The 21,005-nt window shown below is 42.6% G+C and overlaps 1 protein-coding gene across 2 annotated transcripts in view; it reads left to right on the top strand.

The window, feature by feature from the left end:
- Positions 1–6,915, top strand: part of SH3BGR (SH3 domain binding glutamate rich protein) — a 44,266-nt gene extending 37,351 nt beyond the window's left edge. The window contains exons 6-7 of one of the 2 annotated variants that reach the window (XM_067545232.1): positions 3,948–4,021; positions 6,054–6,915. In XM_067545232.1, coding sequence (XP_067401333.1) covers positions 3,948–3,980 — 33 coding nt within the window. In that variant the 3' untranslated portion in view covers positions 3,981–4,021; positions 6,054–6,915. The remainder of the gene's footprint in view (positions 1–3,947; positions 4,022–6,053) is intronic. The other variant, XM_067545233.1, reaches the window with a different exon arrangement.
- The last annotated feature ends 14,090 nt before the right edge of the window (positions 6,916–21,005 follow it).

The raw sequence follows: 21,005 nt of genomic DNA, 5'->3' as shown, positions 1-21,005 counted from the left end.
GAATGGCAGTCACAGATGTTTCACCTCTTTGCCAGCAACAGACCATAAAGATGAAGACAGAAGTTTTATTCCTCTGATTTCAGGGTTTTCCCAAAGGATGTACCTGTCTCGGCAAACCTCTTCCCACTCTTCACTTATTCTAAATTATTAAGAATCAGATGCAATCCCATGCATAAGGCTTAGGCACCCATTACATTTCCATTTAAACCCTCAAAATAGGGCTCTAGTGGGATTTAGGTGATGCCTAGTCCTTGGGCCAGCTCTCAGCACAGGCCTGAATTTCATCCTTCAGTTGCATCTGTTCATTTTCCAAGCTTCACTCACTTTCAGCTGCACATGAAGGCCATTAAATACCTCTTTCCTAAAACCTTAGGGGAAGCCCTGGGTAAGGTTGTAGAACAGCCCTTGGCTGGATTGAGTTACTTGCTGTTCTGGCTGGCATTCTAGTCTAATGTTTTTCAAATGAGAACAGAATGCTGGAACAAGTTGTTGAAATCTTAAAATGTATTAAGCAGCTGCATATGAGAGGCTTTGTAATGACATAATGTAATGCTATTTCTATAAAGCTAACATCTTGCTGGTCTTCATTTCTTACAGGATAGGTTTGAGTCCTGTGTGGAAAACATTGTCTTTTGGCCAGTATAAGTGCAGGGTATGGGGGAAAATAATGTGTTTAAAGTGATCTTTTTATGGTTATGGCATAAAGCTGATTTTTCTTATGAGTTCTCTTATAGAGCATGTTTCACCCACCAGACTCCAGCAGTGTTCAAATGTTCCTTCAAGGAGTACAAAATAAAGAAAATATCTCCCCAAACAACTATCCTACAGTACTCCAAATCCCATCAAACTTGGGAACTTCTGCTTGCTCCTAGAAGGTCACCATTTCTATTTCTGCTATATTTTTTGTAAGAGAGGGTAACCAAAACTGAAGAAAGGAAGGGTGGCATAGTAGCTAGGGTATGAGCCCAGGACTGAAGAGACCTGGCTTCAATTTCCTGGTCTGCCATCGACTTCCTATATGACACTGGACAAGTCACTTAGATACTGTATGGTTACCTATCTATAAAGCAGGGGCCATAGCACTTCCCTACCTCACAGGGATCGTGTGAGGATATAATGATTATCAGATGCTCCGGTACTATGGTAATGGAGGAAGTATAAGTACTTAAGAGAGGTAGATGTTCATCTTTAAGGTGGGCATGTAGCATCAATGTATATAATATTACACTAGTTCCATAATTATTCTCTCTTCATTCTACAATCTAACCTATTTTGTTTGCTTATTTTATCATATCTGGCCATTGAGCAGATGTTTTCACTGAGTTTTCATGTATTCACCATGCCCAGGTCTTTTCCCTAATTGGTTACAGTTAATTTAGAAGCTGTCAATGTGTTATGTACTGAAAGGGTGACCTTTCTATCAGTGCCCACTGTAACTTGCAACCATCTGGTTGCATTGCCTGAACTGTAGTCAGGTCCCAGTTGGAGTTTCAGTTTACTGATGTTGACCAACTTCTGCTCTTTCAAACCAGTTACAGTGCTGTGGTTTTATATTTCACTCCTAAATTAATACACCGTTATGAACTTTGTATTGACATTTTAGCTCCATTCACTGTTTTGTTTCAAACAATTTAAAAAGGAAACCTCAGTGTAGAACATAATCCAGCCTGTTTAATTGTGCTGGTGATTATCAGACAACACAAGTCTTGTGGAAACATTCTAATGGAGTCCTGGCTAGGTGAAGACATATTGATCTCTGCCAAGAAACATATGACAGATGATACAATAAGCTGTGGCTCTGTCTCAGTTAAGGAGTGTATGGAAGGGCCCAGATTCTGGAAGGCCTCTCCACAACGAAAACTACAACAGCAAGACCAGGAACTAGCTACAAATGGGATAAATGTAGGGCCTGCCAGCTCTTCCCACTCACTCCTTGCTGGCAGCTGCTCCAGGATACTGGTTCTCAAAAGCTCCACACCTAGGTAGCAAAGGCCAGTGAGGGTGAGCTGTTGAGGAGGCCAACTGCAGGCCTGAAAGCCCTGGAAAAACACCCCCTGTACATCAGCAGCACCCTCAGGAACTAGGAGGGATAAGTGCAGTGTCTGACAACCTTCCTTGCCACACACATCACTGGAGCTGTCAACAGATGCACTGAGCCATTGGGCTTCAGCAGCTCCACCCCTCACTCACTCGTGGCCAGGAACAGCAGCACTGAAAGTCATCTACGTAGCTGCCGCAGCAGAAACAACCCTCATGTACTTGACCTTCTGCTTGTCACAAGGAACAGCTACACTGGGATTTCTGTAGACTATGAATGCTGCTCTATTCACTGGCCTACCCCAAGCGTTGCCTCTCTCCTCTCTAGACTCCCACCTTCTCTTTCTTTCCTGCTTTCTTCCCTCACACCATGAACATCAACCTCTCCCTCCTTTTCCTGGTACCTTTTTTAAAGCCCCATTTCCCACCATGTGTGAAATGAACAAGGCCTACGATCACCCTGCCCATTTTGCTTGGATGTTGTATTACTTTTCCCTAACTTTTATCTCTTTGTTGTCCTTTTGAATTGTAAGGTCTTTGGGGCAAGGACTGTGACTTTGTATGTGTTTTGTGCAGCATCTAGCACAATAGGGCCCTGATCCTGACTGGAGTCACAAGCTGCTACTGTAGTATACTGTTTGTCTTTCTGAATTTTAACATCAGACCTCAGTCTGAGGCTCGGGCTGCAATATGGAATCCTATTTGAACAATGTCCCAGTTAAACCAGTTTCTAACACACTGGCTTTGCAATGCCTACAGGGACAAAAAATAACACAAACTGGTTTTAGATGGTAAAGTGAACGTAAGTGATAGAGAAAAACTGAAGTCTAGTTGCTAAATCTTTAATGGTTAGTTATGTACAATCCTGAAAGAATCCACCTTGATTTTTCACAATCCTGGCTCAATTTGTAGGTGCGGCAGTTAGCAGTACTTTTTACTTGCAAAAGCAGCAGATTTGATCCTGAAGTCACTAAAAGACACTAAAGAGAGAACATTATAATGCCATTTTTAGTCACTTTCAGAGTAGAACTGCTTTTTAAAGTTTCACTTGCTATGCAGCAGAAGACAGAGTAAACAGGGCGTATGATGACACTGTGATTAAAAAACCCACAGAACCAAGTCTCAGATCCCGGGTCAGCTGACTTGGGCTCATGGGGCTATAAAATTTCAGTGTAGACATTCAGGGTGGGCTGGAGCCCAAGCTCTGAGACTCTCCTCCTTCATGGGGTCTCAGAGCCCACACATCAGCCTGATCCCAAACGCCAGATTTTATAGCCCTCCAGCCTGGGCTCAAGTCAGCTTACCCAGGCCAGCCACAGCTGTGCCACAGGTCTTTTATTATAGTGTGGACACACCACAGTGGATACAGCCTGTGTGTATGTAAATGGCAACTTTCAGATAATAGCTTCTTTGACTGGCTGATGCTCCTTAGAAAGGTTTTTTTTTTCTTTTTCACTTTTGACATTCCTTCTATATGTCAAAAAGCAAAGAACATGTTGGAAATGGAAACACAGACTTCTTATCTGGCTCTGAATGACTTCAGGCTGTGCCATCACCTAGTTTCTGGGGCATGCATAGTGACTTTTTCATTGCTGTAGAATAAGGTTTAATCCAAAATGCCAGATGCTTATCCTATTTACATATAGGTATATACAAAATCTAATCCCTAGCATCTATTTACATCTTAGATGTATCTTTTTTCCCCCAACTGTTCTGCAAAAGGGATTTTTATACCCCAAAGCTTGCCTGTAACCCTGCATGAAATGTCTCTGTTCTGTTTTTGTTTTATACGCTAATGAATGTGACATCTGCTAGAAACATAACAAATTTAGGGATCTGTATTTCAAGACTGTTCATTTTTCTTTCAACTGTCCTGTGATCCCCTGCTGTATCCCTGTTCCACAAACAAGGGAGAAGAAGAAGAACAGGAGGAAGAGTCTTAGTACCTTTTTATGGCATTTTTTTTCTTCAAAAGTTTTTCCAGGTAATTATGAAGGCAGCTTGGCCTTAGTTTTTAAACAAACTTAAAGAACTCTCATATAATTGAAAATCCTGATTCTGTCTGACATGTCACCTGCTATTGTTACAAGTAATACCTGAGGTGACTAGAACTGAGATTACAGACAAAAGAATATTTTTCATGTTGGTTCACTTTGTACATGTGACAGCACTTTGCATATAGTCAATTTACTGTTCCTCCTGCCCCCCTGTATAGTTAGTCACTTTTCCCTGTTTTCATGAGTCTTTTAGACAGCCTTGGGTGAGAAAACTATATGTATTTAAACAGGAAGAGTGATTTGTAAAATCAAAAGAACAGCAGGAGGCCTCAAAGCAGATTTAGTGTGTGGAGCTACTTTTCAACTCCTTTTTAAACTAGATTATAAGGGGACAGTGCCCCTTTAAATTTAACAGATGGCTGTTTTTCATATTTACTTTTGCAATAGGAGCAAGGTAGGAATCCAAGCATCAGACCCTTCTACGTAACCCCTCTCCTTATCCCTAAAGAAAATATAGAAAGAGTGTTGGGGGTTTCCATACTCATTATTTCTGGGACCAACACTTACCCTTTCCACCCCTCGTTATGACCTCAACCATGTAATGATGTCATCATAGGGGACTCACTTCCTTACTAGAAGGGAAAGATGTTCACATCCATTGAGGGCTGCCATTATCACTGCTCTGATTTGGCTGGTAACAAGCAGAAGACAGAGAGAATAGCACCCTCTTTTTTTTTTTTGGCCCTGTGGATATGTTCAAAGTGTCCTTTTATAGCTAGTCCCTAGGGGCATTCATCATTATTTTAATACATAAAGCTGCATACTGTGTTCTGGATAATTTTTTTTATTGGTTTGATTCTTCCCAGATTTTTTTTTGCCCATATTGATATTTTGCCAATGGATCAAAGTCATAGTGATCTGATAGACTTGTGCTACCTACTATAAATAAACAGTTGCTGTACAGTAGCTGCATACTTGGGTACTATTCACCAGTACATTGAACTTTCTTTCCTTGCTGTACATCTGGAATCTACACAGGGTTTGTAAAAATGATAATCGGTGCTATTCAAAGCACTTTTTAATATAAAAAATAAAAATCTCCATAATAATAATAATAATATAAAGTTCCAACTTTAAACACTGAAGTCTGGAAATGTAAAGGTTAAGATTCTCAGTAATAACTCACATGGCACCTATAGAGCTTCATTTTTCCCTCAGAAATATTCATGAAACCCTTACTGGAGTTATATGTGCATTTTTGAATGCATATACAACTACAGGGCTGAGTCCATTCTGTATTAAGGTATAGACAGAGCAGTATAAACTAATAAATCATAAAACTCAATATGTATGATGTGGGTGAGTTCTCTCCCTTTTTTTTTTTGCCCATATTGATATTTTGCCCATGATGATATTCTTCATCACTGCAACTCCATTGACTTCAAAGGATTACTCCTGACTTACACCTGTTAGGGGAGAAGGGATAGGGCCTCTTAATTCTTCCATGACCAGATGTCTGGTTTTTGATTTAGTGTTACATCAAAGTATGTTTTTGTATTTAATTTCTCAGATTTTCTTTGTTTTTTTTTTCTTCTCAAAGAGGCAAGGGTGATTAAAGGCCAGATCAGCTCCTAACTGGGAAACACTTGTCGGGGGAATGGGAAACAGCGTTTCTAGCAGTTTGTCCCCTGGTGGGGCAGGTTTCTCAGTCTCTCTGCAGTACAGGCAGCAGCTGATCCAAAGTCCACTGAAGTTAATGGAATTCCCAGTGACTTCTGTTGCTGGGCTTCCATCCACAGGACACAGCAGATGATAGTTGCCAGGATGGAGGCAAGTGTCTCAGCACTACTTTGTGAGGGATGAGGAGGCAGCCTTACCACCTTCCACTCTATCCCCATCTCAGCACTGGGTTTCTTCACTGCTTGGGAATTAATGTGTCCTACTGTTGTACAGTGCTTTACATGTGAAATTCTAGGGCTGTGCTAATTTTCTTTCTTTCTTTGCTTTTTTCCTCTCCAGGAAGCACAAGCCTGTGCAGCACCAGAAAAAATACAGACCACCTCTTCCCCCCAACAATCCACCATTGCCTTTTGCCCCAACACATGTATAGACATATATACCCAAAACACAAGACACCACTCTGCCCTATATTATATATATATTTGGTATTCTGGTCTTTTGTTAAAATGGATCATCTTAATTCTGGCTGACAAGATCTCAGACTTAGCTTTAAATGTTCAAACAGTACTGTCTATCTCTAATTTTAGATTGTAAGCGCCTTGGGGCAGGGACTGTGTCTTCCTCCATGTTTGTACTCTGCCAAGCACACTATTGGCACTCAGTAAATAACCATAGTTATGCATTGAAACTGTATCAGGAGGTAAAACACTTCTGCATTGAAAACTCCAAAGAAAATCCCTGTGTACAAACTTTGTGTCACTTATCTTTGAACTGGCCTTTAAAATAAATGTGGTTTCCCTTGTACTATAGTTTAAATAAACACATTTTAGGTCAGTCCTTCTGTTTGTCCACAGAGGCATTAATTTAACCATAGTACGTGTCACAGTTACAAGGAGAACTGCATCTTAGGTCTCCTTTAGTCGCTCTTGATCGACAGGCCTGGCTTCTAGCACTTCACCCTGGGTTGAAACCAGCCGTCTGGGCTACAGGCCCTCTGTTTCCCCAACAGGTCCAACTGCATTTAGCACCTGTCAGTCCTTTCACTACGGGGACCTGTGACCAGAGAGTTGATTAAACAGTGCCTTCACACCAAAGCCTTATTTATTCCTTGTGCCAAAAGCACGTAGAGCCAAGGATAACTAATAAAAGCACTATATACCTGGATCTAGTACATCTGCATCTTTGCTCACCAGCTTTTGTTAGTCCCCTTCAGCCCAGCTAACCCCCCTATCTGTGTCTGGGTGAAAGAGACTGTCCTGATCACAGCAGCCTTTCCCTGTCCGTGTGTTTCCTTGCTAGCCTGTCAGCTTTTGCTGCTACCCTGGGGCAACTCCTGGCCACTCTCTCATTCCCCCGACATCTCTCATGGTTTAATGTTCCCTTTGGCCTCTCTCTTCTGAACTGTGGGAAACAATTATGTCACCAGGACTAGGGCTGAGGACTTCCTTTTCAACAATTATGTCACCAGGACTAGGGCTGAGGACTTCCTTTTCATAGCTATAAATCTGGATGTTGTGTTTGTTGGGAAGCTCATTATCTAGGCCATTGTTTCACCTTTCCTGCTTGGTTTCTGTGTAGACTTTTGATCTAACTCCATAGCAAATAACCCACCATTAATAACCACATTGAAGCATGCACCATAGTCATGAAAAATACAGACGTCACAGTAAGTTAGAGACTCGGTTGGGTTAAATTGCCACCATAGTTGTATATGGTGCCTTTTTTCTTTTTAAAGTAGATTACTTCAGGAAGACTCCTCACCAACAATTCCCCTGCCCCTCCGCCTGCCATCTTTAATATTCAACATTGACCTGTCTTGCCATAATTTTCTTGTTCCTTAAGGTGGAAGATTTTCAGATATACAAAGGACAGCTTTATGCCTAATTCCCTCTGAAAATCAGTCGGAGCAGGATGCCCAACTGCCTCTTGTGTAGTTTGAAAAATCTCCCCTACAACATTTCCAAACAAGGACAACAATGTATTGATGGGTGCAAGGCAAAAATCCTCTGTCCCATTCTCTTGGAACCTCGGCTGCGCACCTGTGGTGGCAGATGGTCTCTGGGGTGGTTGGCTGGAACACTTTAGGCAGCAGTAACTGTACTAAGAAGGGAGACACCTGGCTGCAGCCAGTTCTAATAAAAGCACTCAAGTTATTTTTTAAATCCATTGATTGCTTTTTCAATCCTTTCCCTTCTTAATGAGGAGGGATTAAACCAGCATGGATGAACCAGCTCTTCTCTGCAGAGAACCGGCACATAGCCCATACACCAGTAAAACCCTGGCCTGAGAACTTAAGTGGTGCACTAAGCCTAATGCTGTTGTCCTGCATCGTGAAGGGGTGAATTGCACACTTCTGTGGAGGCTTTCTTTTACAAGACAAAGTAAGCTATTAGATTAAGTTTTAAAGTTCTATCAGAGATCCTAAGCTTGATTCTGATCTCACACTGATTGTACATTGGGACATCTCCATTGCCTTCAGTGGACTGACTTCTGATTTACACCAATGTGAGTGAAGCGAATCAAGCCCCTTCTCTACAGTGGAATTTGCCTTAGTTACAGCCATTGGTGGCCAGCCATCAGCAGATGGAAAATGGCTACAGTAGACAGTATCCCTCAGTATCAAGTGGGCAGTATGTGGGGTTGGTACAAACAGTAGGTTATAGTGGTTTTGCCTGTCTTTGCTAAAGGTTTAGACTTGTATAGTTATAAGATATGGGCAGTGATGATTGCAGCTGTGGCACATCCTCAGTGTAGACAAGGCCCGAAATAAACAGATAGACTTTGTTAGAATTTGGAGCCCAAATGTGTCTTTAAACAGCCGTATGCCCCCTCCTTATCTTCTCTCTTTGAGTTGTTTACAGATGGCTTAGTTGCAGCATCCCTTCTTCTGCAACACTGATTGAAGTAGAGTTATCTGTTTACATTGTTTCTGGAATTAATCCCTTTTCTCTGCTCCTCCCAGTGTGTAAGTGTGAGAGCCACTGATTTCACTGGATTTGAAACAATGCTTTCTATCCCAATGCCTGTGTTTTCCTTTAGTTTCATTTAGAGAGGGAAGTTATATTGGAATTTCCTTTGTGTTAGGAAACAAATGATGTAAAATCATACCAGTAAACTACAGAATCCTATTTTGGTTAACCATCTTTCATGACATTTATTTACTTTAAGAGTTTCTTCTGATTAAACTTTAGGATGAATTCAATGGAGACAACTGGACTTTTTAAACAGTTTCCTTAGTACAAGCATCTAGTAATCTTCCTCTTTAGTCAGCTGCAGTTGATCTATTCTAGGGTTTCTCAACCATTCCAGACTGGCAACCCCTTAGAGTCAAAGTCAACATTTTTCACTTATCCTTCGCATTTTTACTAATACAGAAAAGGTATCCATGATGAAAGTGATATGCCTGTTAAATTTATTTGTGTTTCAAGAGGTTGACAGAGGGCCTTGAAAGATAAGGATGTCTCTCCCTATCTTGGAATATCAGGTATGGCAGATACAAACACAGTAACTACTTTTTCAAAAAAATATGCACCATACGGTGGGCTGTGACAAATAAAGGGCCTTGCAGCCTGGGGTAACAGGTTCTTGCCTTTCACATGGCTACTCTGGGTCTAGTATAAAAGGTAGGGGATGAGGAACGGAGCTCAAAGGGGAAGTAGGAGAAAGGGTATGGCTCCTCCCCTCCTAACTGATTGCTGAAGTAGGAAAGTCCCTGGGAAATAAATCTCAGCTCAGAGCTGTCCAGTCGTACCTAATTCCCCATGAGCCTGAAATGGTGGCAGCAGCTGGGAGCAGTGGTAGTAGTACCCTTTCAGATCTCTAGATACAATCATGGTACCTTTTAGTACAGGTAATTTCATTAGTCACATTACACAGAAGATAGAAACAAATCTTTCTTAAAAAAACAAACAAACAAACAAACAAAAAAAAACCAGTTGTGTTTCACTTAACAGAGCCCACCTGGAAATGAAAACAACCCACTGTCACTTCAGAAGGCTGTAGATATACCTTGCAAGCGAAACTTAAAGTTAGGGATAACGTTAAAAAAATAGCATAGTTGAAAATTTAGGGAATTAAGCCAAACATAGCAAAGAATGCATGTTTTTCTCCAGTTATACTGATGATCCCAGAAGGACATGGAAATATTTAACTGACATTAGGATAATTAAAGAGGGGAACTAATCTCACATGTTATAATAACTAGTGAATTAAGCCTCAAAATACCTCTAAATTATTTTCATTGTACAGATGGAGAAATGGAAGCACAGAGAGGTGAAATGACTTGCCTTAAGTGCTACAGCAGAAGGTGAATAAGAAATAAATAAATCAGGTCTCCTGATTCACATTTCTCTGCTTTAAACCGCATAAACCATCCTTTTATAAATTGGACAGACCTTCGTATCATTGAAAAGAGAGGGGAACTCCGGAGTACCCTTTCCTAGGAGATCTAGAAATAAAACATAGAGTTGGATTCAATAACCACCATTTTCTCCCGAGACCACATCTATCCTTCATGGTGTTGTGGTTACATTGATTGGGAATCAGCAGGCCTGGCTTTTAACCCCAGCCATTTTGAACCTGGACAAGTCAATTAATCTCTTTGAGCCTTGATTTCCTTGTCTGTAAAACTAGAATAATACTTACCATGCTTTTAAAGTTTATAAAAACAGGATTAATGCTACAAGGTATTCTCTGCTCACCCTTTGGCTAATAATCTCACTTGTTCGTTAACAGATGAAAGTATAATTACATCTTATTACAGTGATCTCTGATTATGTTATAGGGTTCTGAATAATCAATTTCACATACAAAATAATCTAATTTCCTTTTTTTCCTCCAGTTACTCAGCATATTGACATTTAATTAAAATGCATCTTCTTTGGTGTTTGTAATAGCCTTTTCCTTTACACTCTGTCTATGATCTTTGCTAAGTATACGGTCATTAATATTTTCTTATTAATTACCTCTCCATTTGTATTGTTAATAGCCCTACATCAACCCCATAGTTGATGTAAGCCACTTTGGTGTATCAATTAAGAAGATCTGGTAGCAGAATCTTTGCTCTGGGGAAATCTATGGTATGTTTACACTGCAATTAAATACCCCTGGCTGGCCGATGTCAGCTGACTTGGACTCACATCGTGGGGCTGTAAAATTGTTGTGTAGATGTTTGAGCCTGAACATCTATACAGCAATTTTACAGTCCCACAGCCTGAGACCCCTCCACGAGCCCAAGTCAGCTGCCATAGGCCAGCTGTGGGTGTCTAACTGCACTGTAGACATGCCCATATGGTCCAGTCCTATAAACAAACAGAGAAATGCCATTGAGTTAAGTTTTAAATCTTGTTTCCCTCAGCGAACACATTTGACTAACAGTGTACATTTCAAAGATACATTCAGCTTGTACATTCTTCTTGGTCTCTTAGTTTTGGAAGTATAAATTCTATATTCTCATACCAAAACAATATAGAAGCTATAATTTAGAACAGTGGTTCTCAATCAGGGGTACATGTACCCTTGGGGATAGACAGAGGTCTTCTAGGGGGTACATCAACTCATCTGTATATTTGCCCAGTTTTACAACAGGCAACATGAAAAGTACTAGCAAAGTCAGTACAAACTAAAATTTCATACAGTCAATGATTTTTTTATACTACTGTATATACTATATCAGTGTTTCTCAACCTGGGGGGTTGCAATTTGTTTTATAATTATATGGTAAAAATGAGAAAGTAAGCAATTTTTCAGTGATAATGTGCTGTGACACTTTTGTATTTTTATGTCTGATTGTAAGCAAATGGTTTTTAAGTGAGGTGAAACCAGGGTACACAAGACAAATCAGTGTCCTGAAAGGGGTACAGAGGTCTGGACAGGTTGAGAACCATTGATTTAGAATCCTCTCCTTTCACCCTAGTGGAGAGTTATGTAATTTTTGTTTAGCTGAAAACTCAACTAACTGTATTAAATCATCATATAAAGAAATAATGTAATGATGTAGGAGAATACAAGCCAAAAGAATTAAAATTAGAAGTGAAAAAGAATGTGACAGATGTCAACAAGTAAGTACACTGTTTTTCTTAATTGCTTTGTACCTAAATAGTGCTTTTCAGCTGTGTCTGATATTTAATTATGTCTTGGCCATTGTGGGTGTGTGTGGCCCCACAGTGCCCCCCTCTTGGTCTGGGATGGCCCTGCAGGCACCCTGCCCTCAGGTTCCTTGCAGTAATTAACGCTAAGACCTGAATCTTCACAATAACATTCCCTTTCATGGGATCTTATTTATTCCTTCTTTTACCAACTACAGACCCTTTGGCCCTATAGTCCCAGCCCTTCGTCTCTCTGGTTCAGGAGTCCCACAACTCTCCTTCCTGGGTCTATGTGGCTTTTAGCCTTTCCTGGGCTCTTTTCAGTCTCTCCCGCTCAGCTCCTCCTTGGCTTTTTGGGGTGCTCCCTGCGAGAAGCAGCAGAAGCTCATTTTGAATGGAAGGCTGAAGCTAGAGGCTGGGGGTATGCGCCAAGGATCTCGGGGTGCAGAGGGCACTCACGCAGTGTCAGGGACTCTGGCAGCAGCAGGGCAGGCATGCATCTTGGTCTGAAGAGGCACGGCAGGCTGAGAAAGCGGTGTGGTCAGAATGGCTGCAGCAGCATGGTGTCCCTGCCCCCCAACACCAGGCACCCAAAGCAGCCATCGACCCAGCTCTCTGTCCAAGCTGCTGCTTTTACACAACTGGCAGTGGCTCCTGCTCTGGAGGGGAGATTCCTCACCCTGACCCGAATTATGTGATTCCACTCAGCCAGCCTGGATCTAGCCCTTGAAACCAGGTGGCTCTTCTCTTCCAAGCTGGGCTAGAGGAAGAGCAGGGCCCAAGCTGCCCCATATCATACCCTTCTCAGATATAGAGGAAATATTGCAGGGGCAGACACTCAGATCAACACCCCCCCCAATATTTCCACTGCAGGAGGTGCTAGCCCCCACTACCTCTGCTCTCCAGTGAGCAGCAACTCCCAGGTCTTGGTTCCTTCCTTGGGGCCTTTCCTTCTCTCTCCCATTACCCACACCTCCCCCTTATTTATCCCAGAGGCCTGATTGGCTCACAGAACCATTTTCCTCACTAGGGTGTTACGGGGGAAGTTCGTTTACCCTGACCTCCGGGTCTATCAGCAGGGGATAGACTGCAAATCACTCCGTTGGTGTTCAATCCAAATGACAATTTATTAAGGTGACAAATTATAAATATAAAACCACTGAAGTGAAGAATAACTGCGGGGATAAACCCCAGATCCACTACCCATAACACAACCCTTGGATCCCTTAGTCTCTTATCAATATTCACGGTTGGTTCTTCGCTCCTTCCCAAGAGTGTTGGTTTCGATCTGGTCAGTCGACTGCTTCGGCTCCAGGTCCGCAGTCGGCGGCTTCTCGTCCTGGTCTTTGACGCACGCGCAAATAGACGGAACACCCTAGTCCCTCTGCCACTAAGGCGGGCAGCCCTGAATTGTGGCACTGACGGCCTTAAATCAATTCGGTCTGCTCTCATGCCAGCCAATCACTGACTAGCATTTTTCCCACTTCTTGGGCGTTGCACACGGCACCAGTCTTTTGCACACAGCACTCAGGTATTATGCACACTGCACTTTAACTATGGCTTCCTGCCTTTTTTCCCCTGTCTCTGAGCAGACTTGCATTGCTGGCATCCTGCCAAGCAGCTGCACCTTGACATCTCAGTGTCTGACTCCATATTGGATATCAGATCCAATATGGGGTCTGGCCTAGTTGCCATCTTATTGTTATTACAGGAGTCATCAGAACTATTCACAAACACACTGAAACAATTCCCCAACAAGGGTGGGCTGAGACCATTTCCTTTTAAAGGGCCAGCTACCCTATGACAGCCATATTAATAAAGTTTATATAAGACATGGCAGAACTATATATACCTTTTACCTGAAGAGCCAGAAGACCTGACAGGCAAACATTGACAGGGCATTTATATCTCAGTGGAACACCCCATCCCCCATCGCCTCCTGCCCAATAATGCTCTCTATTTCCTATATAAAGAAGGAGGAAAAGAAAACAGTCCCATTTCTTGTGGCCTGATACTTCACTGCCCTGCACCTTATGTGATCAAAATGAGTCCTAAATAGGTGTAAAATGTTACCAGATCAGAATAGTAATGCTTTACACCCACTTCCTCAGGGTGCAAATAACTTATTCAAGGTCCAGGGCTCTGTGAATTCAGCCTGTCGTCAGGGAAGAAAGAATTCTGATCTGGTAATGTTTTATACTCTGCACTTAGGGCTGGCTGAAAATTTTCCATCAAAAATGTTTTTTGGAAACTTTTTTTGCAGAAAATTTTGTTTTTTTTGGTTGAAAAAACCAACAGTTCAAACCCCATTCAGAAATGCTGCTGCTGCTGCTGCTTCGTGGGAGTTGTAGTTTGGGGGCTACCTGCTCCCATTCTCCTCTATGAACCCAGCTCCCCAGCTGGACATCATCTCTCATGATGCACTGTGGCCACGCAACTGCCAGGGTGTGCCAGCTCCCCTCATTAAGAGGAGAGACCATGGTGTATCACAGAAAATGTAATCTGAGCAGGGACCCAAGGCCACAGAGGAGAATGGGAGCACGAGTCACCATGGTGGCATTTTAGAATTGACTTTTTATTTAAAAAAAATGTTTTTGTTTTGTCAAAAACTCAACATTTTCCCATGTAAAATGTCAATGAAAATGACTTTCTGATTTCATCAAAATTTTCCACTGGGGATATCCCCTCCCCCCATTTTCTGACTGGCTACATCCACACTGCATTCAATTTTGTGCAGGCATAGCTGACTGTGCAGGGTGTCACATTCCAGGGTGCAATCCAGACTAGTGAGGAGCTGTGCCTCACTGTCTGCCCTGTAACGTTGGATACCTCACAATGCTGAGAGCAGGTGCCTGCCTTTAGTGTACCATAGAGGGAGAGTACAGATACAGTTGCCCTGAACTGTGACACAGGCCACAGAGAATCAAGCCCATGCTCCCTATCTCCTCAAGACTGCTTCACCCAACAGGAAAACAATTCTGCAACAAAGAATTAAATGGAGATTTAAGAATTAAACTAAGCTGAATACCAACACAGGGTACTTACATTCCAACTGGGGTCCATGCATCACACATCTGGCCAGGCTCCCCATGCTGACAGCTCACCAGACTGTTGCACGGGGCTCCAGACACTGACTCCCCTTTGTGCTCTAAGCTTCCCTGGGTCTCAGTAGGCTGAAGCACTGTTTCCTCCCTTGTCCTATCTGTCACAAATCCACTCTCGGTCTGTTAGCCTTTCATGGAAATGAGGCCCTGCAGCCCTCCTGCCGTATGCCTTGAGGGCCAGTGCTGACCTGCAGCATACCCCCATAGCTTAAGTATACCCTCTCCCAGAACTCTACCCAATGGGTTAAGCTTTCTGGATTACCTCTTTAAGGGGCACGTGGTAGGTATAGCGTATAATGCATGAACACTTTGCACAGAATTCCAAAACCATTGCTCTTTATTTAAGAAATAAAGCCCAAGAGAATAAGTACAGATCTCTAAGAAAACAACAAACATCTTAACTGTCATATATTTAACTAGCTCACCTTTTCCTTGGGGAGTTCTTGGAGGAACGTCTATATTCAGGATGGCAGAGTTCCCACACCCTTATCAGGCTCCGACATTCAGTTCCTCTTCGCTTGAGCTGGTGAAAAACAGCCAAAGAAAACAAACAGATTGGCACCTATCCCTTTATAACTTTCCAAATCCTTTGCCAAGTGACATCGTGGTCAGTCCTAATGGATAATCTTATTGCTAGGCCACCTCTCCCCTGCTAAATTTGCTCCTCTAGGCCGGGGCCAGCCTTTTGTCTTGAACTATTATATTTCAGTGGTCAAGCACAGAGAAAATATCTCCCACCCACACTCAAAATGGAGGTTACAGCTTGGTAAAGATACATACGGAAAGTTTATATTTTCACTCAGAATTCATAAATAATACAGGCATATTCCCCAAATTGTTATCCCTGTGTTATATTTATAAAATAAACAGCAGGATTTTATTTAGGGGGACAAGGCAATACACCATGTTTATTGTGAATACAAAAATTTTAAAAAGCAACTGCCTACGTAAATACACACACACATACACACACAAAGTTTTACAAAGATGGAGTATAGTTACCAGCCTCAGTTGCTTGTGTTAGTCCACTGGCCAGGTGGCTAAGCATGAGGGAGGGAGCGGGGGTGTCGGCATGCATCGATGCTCCTGGAGGATGATTGTAGAACCAAACCCAAAGTCCTTATTTTTTGTCCCCTTTTTATAGGGGTAAGCTCTTATGCCACTTTATGGCTTTTGCTTTGTCATGTTGCATCTGCATTCTGGTGTGATTATTAATCACCCATGTTTTGCAAGCATGACCATTGTTGTTATTTTTTATAGTTTATTTTGTTTTTGTTTTTTGAGGTAGATCCCAGGGTCATCAGGGTGGGCAGTCTTCAGCCATCTGGGTTGTAAAAGTTGTTATTTTTATTTTTTTGAACATTTGAGGTTGGCTCCTTTTTCTGTTACTTTTTGGTTTTACACACACACATTACTTATTTATTTATTTATACCCTAATTTTTTAACATTTATTTAAAACTTGTAATTGGAAGACACAAGTGGTTTTTTTTAGAAACAATAACATTTTTTTTATTTAAAACATTTATTATTGTTACAAAACATTTTTATTTAACATTGAATTTTTTTATTTTAGAACATTTGCTGATGTTACTTTAAGCAGTGATTTTAAAACATATGTACTTTAACAATAGCAACAGTTTCACAGAATGGTTTTTGGTAACTTTAGAAACAGGATAATTAATGACCAGGTGTTAGTTTCAGACAAACAGATGGTGGTTTTAAACAAATTTATTAATAGTGAACAGATCACCCTATATACTTAAAATGCAAAGCCCCACAGAGACTGCTGTGATGGTTTGTCATGTAACAAAAGAATAAGGGTATTTCATATAGAATTAGTATAACAGAATCAAACTTTGGGCCTACACATGTGCCTAGAGTTTGTTTCCCCATGACTGTCAAGCCTACCTGCCTGTTAGACCTTAGTCTCTCTAGAGATTTCTAAAAGGGTGTTGCATATGGTAGCCTGCCAGGTGTACAGTGTTGCATGGTTGCAGGGTGATCCAGGAAGCTTGTGTGGTTGATTTTACATTAATTGGCCAATGCCAGAGAAACTATTATTGTCCTAATTCAGGGGTGGGGAACGTCCGGCCCGCGGGCCGTATAAGGCCCGCGAAATCATTTGGTCTGGCCCTGGCGGCGGCGGGGAATTCGGCGGCGGCGCGGTTTCACGGCAGTGGCGGGGTTCCGTGGGGGGGGCAGTGTCCGCCGCCGAAACCCTGCCGCCGTTTGCCCCTTTTCGGCGGCGGGGGGACTTCGGCGGCAGGCACTGTCCCCCGCCCCCCACGGAACCCCACCGCCGCCGTGAAACTGCGCCACGGCCGAATTCCCCCCGCCGCTGAATTCTCCCCCGCCGCCAGGGCCACTATCAGGCCTTTGACAGAAAAAAGGTTCCCCACCCCTGTCTTAATTCAAGGAAAGGGGAAGTTGGAAAGGGATATGTTACAGCTGTGACAGCTGCAAATCCAGATTGTATGATTCCATCTTAGTTGTTTAGAATTCTTTCTGTGCAGCTGCTTACAGGAAGGGGTTGTTCCTGCTCTATTGTCTTTAAAAATGTTGAATCCTAGATGGATTCTATTTCCCTACTGATTTTTGAATCAGTGGATCTTGGAAGTGTAATCAGGCTGGAAGGATATATGTGAGGAATTGTTAGTTACCCTTGAGTTTCTCCTAGTATACTCAAGGATCATTTCTCCATTTCTATAATTCAGACAATGGAAAATAAAGGTTCTGGAGAAACTGGCATGGGATTTCCTGAAGCTGGGCTCTTTTATTAATTTATTTATTTTCCTGGCACAAATGGTACAAGATGGCCTAGTTCCAGATTATTTCTTTATTAATGCAGGACAAAGGGATGTCCAGATACAGCTTTGGAGTGCAAAACTGCAGATGCTGGATGAAGACATTGCATTAATCAGGAAACTGAAGCAGACCCACAAGTTGGAAAAATGGAGGGGTGAGGGGGGAACAATAGTACCAAGGATCCAGGAACATGGAGCTCAGAGACCCAGCAATGAAGATGGAGGGATCAAAGACTCAATTAAAAATCTACAAGAATCAGTGAAAATACTGATCCAGGAATTCAGATGCATCCGACAAAGTGGGTTTCTGCCCACGAAAGCTTATGCCCAAATAAATATGTTAGTCTTTAAGGTGCCACAGGACTCTCCCTGTTTTGCTAAAAACAGACTAAAACGGCTACCCCTCTGGAACTCATTCTCCTTATAGAAAACTGTGTAGGAGGTATCCGTCATTAAAGTCCCTAGCTCACTGTTACCTAGCAGCTCTGTGTTCTTGGGGAACCAGGGCCCAAAACCCCAACTCTCTCTCTCTGGCTCACCTGAATTAACCCTCCCCCCACCAGCCCATGCTTGAACCAGAAACCAAAGGCTGCTTGAACCAGAAACCAAAGGCATTTCAATATGAAAAGGCAGGAGACACAACTGAAACCCTCCCATCAAGGGTGAGACCCATGCCTCATAAGCATCTCAGTTAGCACATGAATGGAGAACAGAAGCCTCATCTACATCGAAGATGGAACACGCACTGAACTCTGGGATTGGTGAAGCAGGGAATGTACTGAACTCTGGGATTGCTGAAGCAGGGAAGCACTGCATGTTGGGAAATCTCTGCTCTCAATGTAAATGAACTCACACCTGTACACATCCAGCTCCACAGTTATCAGACCATTCTAGTTATTGATATGCAAAACAGTGAAACCTGGTTGCATTGTGAGCCCTCTCTCAAGAAAAGACGCCCTTCCAGGAATGATCAGCTCCTTTTGTCCAGACATTGCTTATCCATAAACAAACCTGACATCTACAAATCCCCTATCAAAGCTCAAACCTCTGTTCTGATGCTTGGATCCAAACTCTGCATCAGTTCGACTGTAACCTGTCTTCTCTTCCTGACTGATCGTGTTGAGGGCTCTGCCAGAGTAAAAGCACTCCAGACCCTAAGATGACAAGCCTGTTCCTGGGAACCTCTGAACTGCATGGAGTGGTGAGATCAACCCCCTCCTTCTTCCCCCAACTCAACTGGTCTCTCTCCCCCCCCCTCTCTCAGTCCAGGTATAACTTTCTACTTTTGTAATCAAACCTGCGATAGCTTTCTCCAATACCCCAATTGTAATTGTGTAGTACTGTAAGTGTTTGATTGTTTTTCTCTCATTGTATGGTATTACTATTAGTATCATAAGTTTTATATACTTAGCAATAAAATAACTCTTATAATCAAGCTGGTTGCCACTTTCTCTCTCTATCTCTCCAAACTTTATTTTCTTCCTTTGTGTCCTTGGTCCCTATCTTACTCTGTAGCAACGCTTCTCTTATCTAAGCCAAAGATCCCTGGAGTGCCCAAAAATCCTATGGGGTTTGCTCATCAAGGGGATTACTGCTAGAACAATTGTGGTGTAAAGGGGCATATGAAGGGGACAGCCAGTAAGTGCTACTCCGCCTAGCCTTTGGGGTCCAGGGGCAAATGAGGGTGCAGCTCAAGTGCTGTTTGACCCAGCCTGATTGAGTCCAAGGGGCAATTAAGGGGAGTAGCCAAAAAGATGCTGTTTGGACCCAGCCTGCCCTATTCTGGTGCATTGCAAAGGGGCATATAAGGGTAGCCACTGAGAGTATGGTGTCACCCAGCCTGCTGAGTTCAGGGACATATAAGGGGTCAGCTGACAGTGCTGATAGCCTGGTCCACTCAGACGCACTCAGTTAATCTGAAATGTGTTTGTGTATCTGTGGGGGGTTTATTTGAATCAGGTGCTGGAGGAACCCAGCCCTGAAAACCTTAGGTCCTGCAGGATAGCTCCATTGGGAGGAGGCTTGTAGCCTTGTGAATACACAGGTAACACAAGCAGTACATTAGTAGAATCACACCCCTAGGATCCCACCCCTAGAATCACACCCCCTTCCAGGAAGGTAACCATAATAAATGAGCATACCCCAAGGTGAAGGGCAAATCTGGTAACATCACTGATTCTCTGAGTGGAGATGATAGCCACCAAAAAGGTAGTCTTCATAGAGAAATGTAGAAGGGAACACAAGGGAGGTTTCATCAAACAACTAAGGACCCAGTTTAAGTTCCACATAGGAGTAGATTCTCTAATATGTGGAAGAAGGTTCCTTAGCCTTTTGAATCTAGGAATTTGTGAGATGAACAAACACTGAAAACTGTCCACAAGGGAATGGAAACCTGTGATAGCTGCTAAATGAACTCTAACAGAACTCAGCAAAAGGCTTGAATTTTTCAAGCCAGATAGGTAATCTAAAACAACTTGAAGGGAAGAAGGGACAGGGAAGAAATGCTGCTGGTGGAATCTCTTCCATTTTTGCACGTAAGCTTTTCTAGTTGACTCCTTTCAACAAAACCTCTTACTCGTGTCTCAAACAGGAGGCGTTTACCCCAGAGAACCCACAGCTTTTTCAAGCTGAAGAACGTGTCATGAATCCTGAATGAGCAGGTTGGGAATAGTCGGTAGCTGTAGAGCTGGATAAGATGTGAGGTGAATCAGGTAAGGGAACCAATTTTGTCTTGGCCAAGTTAGTACAATTAGGATGACTTTGGCTCTGTCCTGCTTAATTGTGTTTAGGACTCTGAGTAGCAGCAGCTTTGGAGGATGGGTGTAGAGGAGACTGTTCAACCAGGAGATGAGGAACGCATCTCCCAGAGACTGATGGCCTAGACCCTCTCTTGAGCAGAACTTTTGGTACTTTTTGTTGATGGTGGTGGCAAAGTGGACTATTTCCAGGAGACAGGTGAGGAAAATATGTTTGAGAATCAGGTTGTTCACTTCCCACACATGGTTATTAGGGTAGCCTCAGAGACCTTAGCTACTTAGGAGTATGTTGGGGTGACTGCTGAAACCTTACCCACTCAGTTCCCAAGAATTCAGCTCAACTCATCATTGTGGTTTCTTTATTGGTGTACAGTCAAACTACACTGGAGTTGAACAGGCTGAAGTGTAGGGGGTGGATACAGGGCATACCACACATCCAAAGTTACACAGAAATCCCCTTCCTTTAAACACATTTACACATCACATTACACTCACTATACATTGCATCACATCTTGTGGGATTGGCTTGGTTATTTTGCA

The sequence above is a fragment of the Emydura macquarii genome, unplaced genomic scaffold, assembly GCF_026122565.2.
Source record: "Emydura macquarii macquarii isolate MOO-44397 ecotype Brisbane River unplaced genomic scaffold, CSIRO-AGI_Emac_v2 contig_1043, whole genome shotgun sequence".
NCBI lineage: Eukaryota > Metazoa > Chordata > Testudines > Chelidae > Emydura > Emydura macquarii.
The sequence above is the reverse complement of the archived record's forward strand: the minus strand, read 5'-3'. Positions and strand labels throughout refer to the sequence as shown.